Source organism: Gossypium hirsutum, chromosome A06, assembly GCF_007990345.1.
Source record: "Gossypium hirsutum isolate 1008001.06 chromosome A06, Gossypium_hirsutum_v2.1, whole genome shotgun sequence".
NCBI classification, from domain to species: Eukaryota; Viridiplantae; Streptophyta; class Magnoliopsida; order Malvales; family Malvaceae; genus Gossypium; species Gossypium hirsutum.
Genome location: NC_053429.1, coordinates 22,317,627 through 22,328,033, shown reverse-complemented (window position 1 = coordinate 22,328,033; position 10,407 = coordinate 22,317,627). Strand labels below are relative to the sequence as shown.

At 36.7% G+C, this 10,407-nt stretch overlaps 1 protein-coding gene across 5 annotated transcripts; it reads left to right on the top strand.

The window, feature by feature from the left end:
• The first annotated feature begins 970 nt into the window (after nt 1-970).
• LOC107962189 (auxin response factor 7) lies at nt 971-8,763 on the top strand. 5 transcript variants are annotated; one of them, XR_005928782.1, is made up of 14 exons: nt 1,000-1,809; nt 2,510-2,622; nt 2,722-2,817; nt 3,211-3,267; nt 3,400-3,555; nt 3,660-3,744; nt 4,089-4,179; nt 4,314-4,478; nt 4,609-4,804; nt 5,288-5,426; nt 5,522-7,177; nt 7,260-7,488; nt 7,691-7,748; nt 7,844-8,001. XR_005928782.1 is itself a non-coding variant. In XM_016898489.2 (13 exons), the coding sequence occupies exons 1-13, from the start codon at nt 1,767-1,769 to the stop codon at nt 8,315-8,317; spliced, it is 3,480 nt and encodes a 1,159-aa protein (XP_016753978.2). In that variant the 5' UTR covers nt 971-1,766; the 3' UTR covers nt 8,318-8,763. The 5 variants fall into 5 exon arrangements, 2 of the variants coding, with proteins under 2 accessions (XP_016753978.2, XP_016753979.2); XM_016898489.2 differs by lacking the exon at nt 7,691-7,748 and adding an exon at nt 8,137-8,763 and having other exon boundaries at nt 971-1,809; nt 5,522-7,488; nt 7,844-8,034; XR_005928781.1 differs by having other exon boundaries at nt 5,522-7,488.
• The last annotated feature ends 1,644 nt before the right edge of the window (nt 8,764-10,407 follow it).

Below are 10,407 nucleotides of genomic sequence, written 5' to 3'. Positions count from 1 at the left end.
CCAACAACATGATATTTTTTCTTTTTTTTTCTTGGTGTTTAATTACAAATGTGTTAAAATTATAAATTAAAAATAAAAAAAGTATTTTTTAAAATAATACAAATATGTTCATATCTAATTACAAATATTTAATGGTTATATTTAATTATTTAAAATATAGTTCATATCTAATTACAAATATTTAATGGTTATATTTAATTATTTAAAATATAGTTTATATATTCTAATTAAATTTTATAAATAATTAAAATTTATTACTTAAAAATAATTAAAATTTATATTTCATATAGTAAATTATTAACAACAAGTTGTAATAAATTATTTTTTATATATTTACTAAAATATAATAATATTAATTAATTTGAATATTATTTAAATATATATTTATTACTTGATAATATCATGTTTAAAATGAATATTTTGTTTCTTAAAAGCACGTTTTAATAGTAATACTAAACACTTATATCTTAAACTAAACTTTTCAAAAACAATGTTAAACTAACCTTTAGAAAGATAATAAGAAGAAAATAAGATATAAAATTACCAAGACAACCTCAAATGACAATTAGGGTCTCAATACTAGCAAGCTATATGAGTTGAACTCAAAAAATTTAAATTTGATTGAACTATCAGTCGAGCATTACAATGCTTTGATTCAAATAAGTAGATTTATGAAAATTTAATTACAAACAAGCTTCAACTAATCTATTGAACGAAAACTTATTGGATTAAATGAACCCCACATTTGGAGTTCAACCATGCAAAATGAGAATTGATAAGGGATCTGAACCAGACTGTTATCCTATAGTCGAGCGCCAACTATACTTATTTTCACTCCAAGGAGAACCCTTTACGCACGCCCACAAGGCCGCACGCGCGCACCTCCCAAGTCCAAAACAGTGAAAAGAAGGGTACCAACTTAAACTGTCCGCCTATTAATAGCCTAACACCACTCGCCAATTCACACGCGCAACGATTACAATTTTAATTCATTAAGTAAAAAAGAAAAAAAATCCTTACTTCCTTTAATTTACCGAAGGCCTGATTGCTTCAGAGTTCAGCCTTCACAGTCTCTTATATGTCGGCATGTTTCACAATTTATAAAAGAAAAGAAAAAAAGAAAGCTGTTTTTTGCTCTGCTTTTGCTTGGCCTTTCGCTTTGGTTCTGTGATTTCCAGGCGACAAGTGTTTTTTTTTCCTTCTCCTTGATCCCATAAAGTTTCTTTCTTTTTTTCTTTTCTTTTTTCTCGTCGGATTCTAGAAAACAGAACGATGAGCTTCAAATGAGCTGAGGAGCAGTTTTTAATGTTCCATGCAGTTAGTTCTTTACGGTTTCGGCTACTTTTAAACTGATTCAACTCTGGAATCTGATTTATTCCTTTGGAGAAGTAAATGCTTTCACGTGATTGAAAATACCCAACATTTCAAAAGCTTTTTACCAAGCTAATCAAAGCGAAAGAACAAGGTTTTTTGCCTTTGGTTTTGCTTTCTAAGTTAGGGTTTTAGTTCTTTTTTGGGATTTGTGATTTATTAATGGAAGCTCCGGCGTTTCCTTAAGCGCGTTTGTGGTGATTTTCCTACCAAGGGATGCCGCTAAAATGATTCTTCTTTGAACCGTTGTGGTTGATAGCTAAAAGACTGGAAGTAACTATATGGTGAAGAAAGTTGATTTCTTTTCTGTGTTTTGTTGGAGCATAAGAAGTGGTTGTGTTCCTTAGAGATTTTTCTTTTTGTAAAAAAAATAAAAATTATCCGAGATTGTAAACATGAAGGCTCCACCAAATGGATTTATGGCAAATTCTGCAGAAGGTCTGATTTCTCTTACTGATCCTTTTTTTTTTCTTCTTTTAGCTCTGATTCAGCTTTTTTTTTCTGGGTCGAAATAGCCTTTGGGTTCTACGCAGTCTGGGATTTTCTTGATTATTAGTTTATATATTTGGTTATTTTTCTATGTCATCCATACCCGTCTAAGTTGTTTTTAGTTTAAATAAATTATTGCTCAGTATTAGTTTTGTTTTAATGCTCTACATTTGTTCGTGTAAATTGTCATATCTCTTTTTGAGAAATCCTATAAATCCCATTTTCATAAAAATGGAAAGAAGCACTTAACAAGACTAAAAGTAAAATTTAATGTAACTGAGTGGCAACTTTCCTCATTCTAATGGGGAAAGGTTTGGGTTTGGGATCATTTATCATTTGCAAATTGAAGGTTAAAAAGAAAGAAAACATACAACAATTATACTTTTGTCAAGTTCAAATATGAAGTATTAAGTATTATATAAGAATATTCATGATAACTTTTTAATTTTTGATACCAGGCAATTGCGGATTTGTTGCTTCGATACCATAAAGTTAATTGTTGCCATGTCTATCGTTCAATTTTGGACGAATATGGATATTGAGAATTTTTTTTGGAAGTTGATGCTTTTTAATAATTCTGATGACTTTTTCTTCGTTTGTGGTTTTGTGGGATGTTTGATAATATTCTGATTGGTTGTTTTGAAAGCAGGAGAAAGGAAGAGTATCAATTCAGAATTATGGCATGCTTGTGCTGGACCACTTGTTTCTTTGCCTCCAGTTGGAAGTTTGGTTGTTTACTTTCCTCAAGGTCACAGCGAGCAAGTGAGTTACTTTCCACATTCATTCCTATAGGATAATTTTTTTTTTCCCGAATCTGGCCTTTTATCAATTTTTCCCTAATTAATAAATATCCTTTTCCAGGTTGCGGCGTCGATGCAAAAGGAGACTGATTTCATACCAAGCTACCCTAACCTTCCTTCCAAGTTGATATGCATGCTCCATAATGTCACATTGCATGTAAGCAAAAGCAGGGCACTATCATCCCAAGTTTCTTTTGTTTTTTGGTCATTGAAGAGGAAAAGGTTGCTCCTAATTGAGTTTTGTGCATTTATCGACAACATTGGATCGACAATACGCCTTTCATATGTTAGACATCTTTATATTTAATTGCCTCATCATTTGCTGGCTTAGTTAGTTTGTGCTTTCATCTGCTATCTGGTTAGCATGTATTTGCATTGACTACTACTAGGAAGCTTTTGTTGGTGCTGGGTCATATTGCAATATGAATAGGTCCTTGACAGTATATGCATGAAAATAACTTTGCAATGGTTAAAATGATGTGAAAAGCAAGGAAAGTTATATGGTTATTTGAAGTTACTAATTTCTTCAATTATTTAAACTTTGAATCAGGCCGATCCAGAAACAGATGAGGTGTATGCCCAGATGACACTTCAACCTGTGAACAAAGTAGGTCAGCTATTCAATTTGGGAATTAATTCATGGATATTGCAGAATTGCCTCGTCCTTTTTCTTTTTTTTTCCAGTCAATTTTCTCCTTTCATGAAATATGGGATGAGTCTTTAAATTGCTTCTCTACAGTATGACAAGGAAGCGTTACTGGCATCTGATATGGGCCTCAAGCAAAGCCGGCAACCTGCTGAGTTCTTTTGCAAGACTCTTACAGCAAGTGACACTAGCACTCATGGTGGATTTTCTGTGCCTCGACGAGCAGCTGAGAAAATCTTCCCTCCCCTGGTACTTAGAAACTTTAAATTTTAGATTTTTGTTTTAATATTTAAGATATGTTGGAAGCATTTTGTGTGTATATCTCCTAAGATCTAAATGGTGATATTTGATAGGATTTCTCGATGCAACCACCTGCTCAGGAGCTAGTAGCTAAAGATTTACATGACAATACATGGACATTTAGACATATTTATCGAGGTATGGTTCTCTTCCAGATATTGCTGTCCGTCCTTTTCATAATCGGAAGTCTACTTGTGTTTTAACTTAAGACTGAAGCTTTATCAAAGAGTTTTGTGCTGACAACACTCACTACTTTCTTTTATTAATGTTTTCTAAATAACTGTTAACTTCCACACTACTTGAAAACTTTTTGGTGTAAAAGAAATTCATTTTCTTTCAGGAAATAGGGATTTAGGTGGGAATGCTTTAGGGTGATACTAAAGTCAATACTGTTTTGTTACACATATTATGGTTGTAGTTTCTGTATTTAAGGTCATAGGTATTAGAAATGGAATTATATATGCATAATGGCTTCTTTGCAGGTCAACCGAAGAGGCACCTTCTGACTACTGGTTGGAGTGTCTTTGTTAGCACAAAAAGGCTCTTTGCCGGTGATTCTGTTCTTTTCATAAGGTATGATTTATATGGATGTGTATACACCTGCAAACACACCTACATACACATTCATGTTTGTATGTACTTCTTTGAATTTTCACTAGATTGTTGTCCATTTTACTGCTTATCTGAAATTATTTGCTTAAATGTAGGGATGAGAAGTCTCAACTTCTGTTGGGTACAAGGCGTGCAAATAGACAGCAGCCAGCTCTTTCTTCATCTGTGATTTCTAGTGATAGCATGCATATAGGGATCCTGGCTGCTGCAGCGCATGCTGCAGCAAATAACAGCCCATTTACTATATTCTATAATCCAAGGTATTGTTGTAACATATTTGGTTGTATTTAGATTCATTGTTATTTTCTAGTCAATAGTTTTTTAAAAAAAAAGAAAAAGAAAGAGAAGATATTATTTGAAGCTCTGAAAAGATTTTATTAATTCTGATAGGGCAAGCCCTTCTGAGTTTGTGATACCCTTGGCAAAGTATAACAAAGCCATGTATACCCAAGTTTCCCTTGGCATGCGGTTTAGAATGATGTTTGAAACCGAGGAGTCTGGAGTACGCAGGTACATGGGTACAATTACTGGTATCAGTGACTTGGATCCTGTGCGATGGAAAAATTCACAGTGGCGCAATCTTCAGGTATCTTTTGTACATACTGACATCCTGAATGCTAATATCTGCCTTTGTTGTTCTTTTGCATTTTCCTTTCAGAAGATGTCTAGGATGATTTCAACTGAAACAAATTATTAACATGCAAATATTAAGTTACATCATGTTTGGGTCATTGATAATACCTAGCTCTGTTATTATATGGACTTGGCTATACATTATTTGTCTACTTGGGCTTACATATCAGTAAGCTTGGAGATGAATATCCGGTCTCTATTTTTTTTATTTTTTTGGTATTCTTCATGTCTCTTTTACTGTCCATGTTTTGTGTTCGGTCTTGTTATTTGATTTTGAATGGTTTAAACTAATTTTCTCATTGCTCCAAGATTCTTTCGTTGCTGAATCTTACACATGTTCTGATAATACTTGCTTTTAATTTAAAGTCAAGGTGTTGTTGCACAAGGAGAAAATACCATTAATTTTCGTTTGTGGTTACTTTTGTATTCTCAACAGGTTGGATGGGATGAATCTACAGCTGGTGAGCGGCCCAGCCGAGTTTCAATTTGGGACATTGAGCCTGTTATAACTCCTTTCTACATCTGTCCACCTCCGTTTTTCAGGCCCAGGTTTCCAAAGCAACCGGGGATGCCAGGTAAAACATATTTGCTTGATTTATCTTTCTTTTTAAACATTGAAAATAAAAGGAAAACTCAATAACTTAGTTGTAATTTTTAAATTACTTCACAGATGATGAGTCTGATATTGAGAATGCCTTCAAGAGAGCTATGCCCTGGCTAGGAGATGACTTTGGTATGAAAGATGCTCCTAGTTCAATCTTTCCTGGTTTGAGTCTAGTCCAGTGGATGAGCATGCAACAAAATAATCAGTTTCCAGCTGCTCAATCAGGATTCTTTCCATCAATGGTTTCTTCGAATCCGCTCCATAATAGCCTTGGCACCGATGATCCTGCCAAATTATTGAACTTTCAAGCTCCTGCGCTACCAGCATCAAATATGCAATTTAACAAAGCAAATACGAACCAAATCAATCAGTTGACTCAGGCACCTATGACATGGCCCCAGCAACAGCAACTTCAACAGTTATTGCAGACTCCTTTAAATCAGCAGCAGCAATCCCTACAGCAATTGCAGCGACAACTGCCACAACCACCACAGCAGCAGCCTCAGCCACAGCCGCATCTTATTCAACAGCAGCAGCCTCAGCCTCAGCCTCAGCCTCAGTCTCTGTCTCTGTCTCAGTCTCAGTCTCAGTCTCAGTCTCAGTCTCAGTCTCAGTCTCAGTCTCAGTCTCAGTCACATTCGCAGCCACAGCCACAGCCACAGCCACAGGCACCTCCACTGCAGCAGCAGCTGCAGCAACAACATCAAAAAAGACAACAGACGCAACCACAGCAGCAGCTGCAACAAGCATTCCTCCCTTCTCAAGTAAATAATGGCATCATTGCCTCTAACCAGTTCCCAAATCAAAATTTGCACCAGCCAGCTGTTTACTCACAGCTTCAGCAGCAACAATTGATGACAAGCAGTAGCCAATCTGCCCAGACTGCCCCCTCTGCCAATAAAACTTCATATCCTTTGACATCATTATCGCAAGATACACAGATTCAGCAACAGATGGAACAGCAACCTGACCTCATGCAGAGGCAGCTGCAACAGACACAGTTGCAGCAGTCACAACTACAATTATTGCAACAAAGCCTGTCCCAGAGGACACAGCAGCAGCCACAGCTTCTGCAATTGTCACAGCAGGGCTTCTCGGAGCAACAGCTTCAGTTACAACTGTTACAGAAATTGCAGCAACAGCAGCAGCAGCAGCAATCATCTCAACAATTACTCTCCCCAGCTGGATCACTGTTGCAGCCTCAAATGTTGCAGCAACAGCCGACCCATCAACAGAGCCAACCATTGCAGCAATTGCCTCTTTCACAAAGCCAATCACAACCTCTTGGCAGCAATGGCTTCTCAACGTCAATGCCTGTTCAACCTCAACAGGTTTCAGTGAACCAACCCCAAATTCACAAGCCATTTACTGCTATGAGAACTCATTCTGGTCTTACTGACGGAGATGCTCCATCATGTTCAACCTCACCTTCTACCAATAACTGTCAGGTTTCCTCATTGAACTTTTTAAACAAAAATCAGCAAGTTCCATCCATATTGGTGTCAGATCCTCTTGTTGAGCCTGCAAATACCCTGGTTCAAGAGCTTCAGAGCAAGCCTGATATTAGAATCAAACATGAACTACCCACTTCTAAAGGACCAGAACTATCAAAGTACAAAAGTACTGTGACAGATCAATTAGAAGCATCCTCTTCTGGAACATCATACTGCCTGGATGCGGGCACCATCCAGCATAATTTCTCCCTCCCCACCTTTTTGGAAGGTGATCTTCGATCACACTCTCGGATTAATCTTCCTTTTACAACAAATATTGATGGATTGGCACCTGACACTTTGTTATCAAGGGGGTATGACTCTCAAAAGGATCTTCAAAACATGTTGTCGAACTATGGTGGCAACCCAAGAGATATTGATGCGGAGTTGTCCACTCCTGCGATAAGCTCTCAGTCGTTTGGTGTGCCAAACATACCTTTTAAGACTGGGTGCTCAAATGATGTTGCTATCAGTGACACAGGAGTTCTAAATGGTGGACTGTGGGCCAACCAAACTCAACGCATGCGAACATATACAAAGGTATGTAACTGTAACGCCTCTGATTATGGTTATGCTTGTTACCTCATTTATTTTATTTGGGGTTAGGCATTGGGGTCTTTCCCACATCTCACTTGTGTCGGAATTGCTAGCAATTTACTAAAACTGGTACAGTTGAACTAAATTGGGAGGAAGGCCAGTTTAAACCCTTATAATTTGGGGCTACCTATTTTTTGGATTGCAGAATTAGGAAAAATATAATGCAGTTACGGTCAGATTTTTGCACCTAATAATAAGAGTTTGTGAGCTCTAAACTTGAGATCAAATATTTTCGGTTTGTCTCTATAATTGTTTGCTGGAAAACTCTAAATTTTTGGTGGTGGTTGAAATCATGAAGGTGCAAAAGCGTGGGTCTGTAGGAAGGTCAATTGATGTGACCCGCTACAAAGGGTATGATGAGCTCAGGCATGATCTAGCGCGCATGTTTGGTATAGAGGGGCAACTGGAAGATCCGCAAAGTTCTGACTGGAAATTAGTTTACGTGGATCATGAAAATGACATATTACTTGTTGGTGATGATCCTTGGGAGTAAGTGAAGAACCCCGAATCGAACTCCTCAACTTCATAGTTTTGTTGGTTTTCTATTCATCCTTAATTTTTCTTTTTTGTATAATATGTATGAAATTGCAGAGAATTTGTAAGTTGTGTTCAGAGCATAAAGATACTGTCATCTGGGGAAGTACAGCAGATGAGCTTGGAAGGTGATCTTGGAAATGTGGCAGTTCCGAATCAAGCTTGCAGTGGGACTGACAGTGGAAATGCATGGAGAGGACAATATGATGATACCTCAGCAGCGTCATTTAACAGATAAAAAAGGTCTCAAGGTTAAGACAGAAGAACAAATTGATATTTTGAAACCATAACGTCAGCTGTAGGGACTTTGAATCGGGCTCCTGAATGAAGATGCCTCTTAGAAAGTGAGCAGTTAATAGGTGTTAAATTTAAAATCACTGGGAAGAGGATGGATCATGTTTTAATTAACATCAACTTTCTGACATGGCCTTTGGTCCTAGCAGTGATATGGTGAGGTGCCAGGATGGACCTTTGATGTATAATATATTCTTATATATCCATTATATTCAGAGCGCTAACCTGACATTCTATCTCCTGTAAATGGGTATGATGTAAGAGCACATTGTACGTCTTGTACAATTAGCAGGAATTTTTGTTGCAGCCGATGCTTAACGAAACGCTATGACTAATGAATGATATTGGAGGAGAGCAGTCTCATGATTCCATGTGATTGCCATTTGCTGACTGCTGCACCTATCGCATTAATTTGCTGTAGCTATTGCGTGTTAGTAATGTGAAGAGCTCTGATTAAAAAGGAAAAATGGTTTCAACTTTGAAGAGCAATTGAGAAAAAACAATATCACCAACTCACCTATCCTCTATCCACTCTCTTTTTCCTTTTTTCTTTAACAAGTTTCAAGGTCTTCTCGATTTCTCAGTTCATCTTTCCATTTTCACAAAATTGAGGTTTCTCTTTAGTTTATAATTTTTTATTTTGGTAAAATTCCTGTTATTCTTGGCCTAATGATTGCAATAAATTTTAAATCAATTTATTTTTGTCAGAATAGTTCTTATTTATCTGGTTACAATACTTTCAGCTTAACTATTATTTACCGTCTTACCATTAGTGTCGGAAGTTTTATACAACCCCCAACTCGGGATTCTCAATTTCTTTTTAGGCTTAACTATAAATTTGACCCTTTCAATTAAGGAGACTTGACATGTAGACATTTTGCAACCGACTTCAACATGCAAATGCATATACATTTCCAGACATGTAACCTAGACTCGTTATGCAAAGACAATCGTGCTTTGAGTACACACGCATACAGATACTTTTCAACAGAACAAAGCCTTATCGTTCATCTCATGTTTTCTTGCATATACATTGTGTTCATACCTTTTTTTTCACAGCAGAGGCGCATTGTCACTTAAGCATCAAACCACGCATGTAGGCTTATCAAATATACATTTTCACAAAATTAGCGTATCACACATGCATAGTTAGAACCCTCAAAGAGTTCATAGGGTACTCACAAAACCCTCATGGGATCCTTATAGAACATCTCAAGATCTTCACCTTTTGCAGCTTCAGACATCAAATCTGGGTTTTCTTCAAGTAGATCAACAACCCCTAAGTGTTAATCCACAGAAAACACATCAAGGTCTGTTCATTAACTCATTTTTCCTTCTACTTCGAATACTAGTCACATAGCAAAGCTCTATTAGATTTGCTCTACCAAGTTAAACAGAATTGCTCCCCAGCAGCTTAGCATGCAAGGTCGGGAGGCTTACCTCACAAGGGGCATCTTAGGGCTGATCCTCTCATTCCAGGCTCATCTTAAAGGATGAGAGGAATTTCTCTCTCGGTTCATCCTTATATAGACTAATACTACTTCTTGGAGAAGTACTTGAATAGTTCCCATCACTTACCTGGTAAACTATATATTTTCCTTTGTTCTAGTGGATGTTCAACACGTGTATTAATCTATGTGATCACCAGTTAGATGCACGACACTTGTAAAGAAACACATACATGACTTAACCTTGGGTCTCAACTTGTCTATTATCCTTAGTCCTTTCGTCAAAATGTATCTGGTGGCGTAACAATTCACGCTTTGGCGCATCATGCCTTCTTGGTGGCGACCTCCTTATTTGAGTCTCCTCAATGCTTCGGTAGGTGTTCTTTTGTCACACCCTAAAATTAGACCTAAGAGTTTTAAGGGCATTTTAGGGATTTTAGCTCTATTGAGCTCAGGAATTTCGTTAGCATTATATTCATAAATGTTTGTTTATGGTATTTAGAAAATCCAATCAATTTTTGAAAATAATGTTAAAAAGGCTTTCAAATTTGAATTAGGGACTGATTTTCTAAAGAGACAAAATTTT

Bases quoted from the DNA above. Each gene is read 5' to 3' on its own strand.
- LOC107962189 (XM_016898489.2), top strand. From the start codon at position 1,767: ATGAAGGCTCCACCAAATGGATTTATGGCAAATTCTGCAGAAG. The intron at 1,810-2,509 runs GTCTGATTTCTC...TTTTGAAAGCAG, and splicing joins TATGGCAAATTCTGCAGAAG to GAGAAAGGAAGAGTATCAAT. The intron at 3,556-3,659 runs GTACTTAGAAAC...GATATTTGATAG, and splicing joins AGAAAATCTTCCCTCCCCTG to GATTTCTCGATGCAACCACC.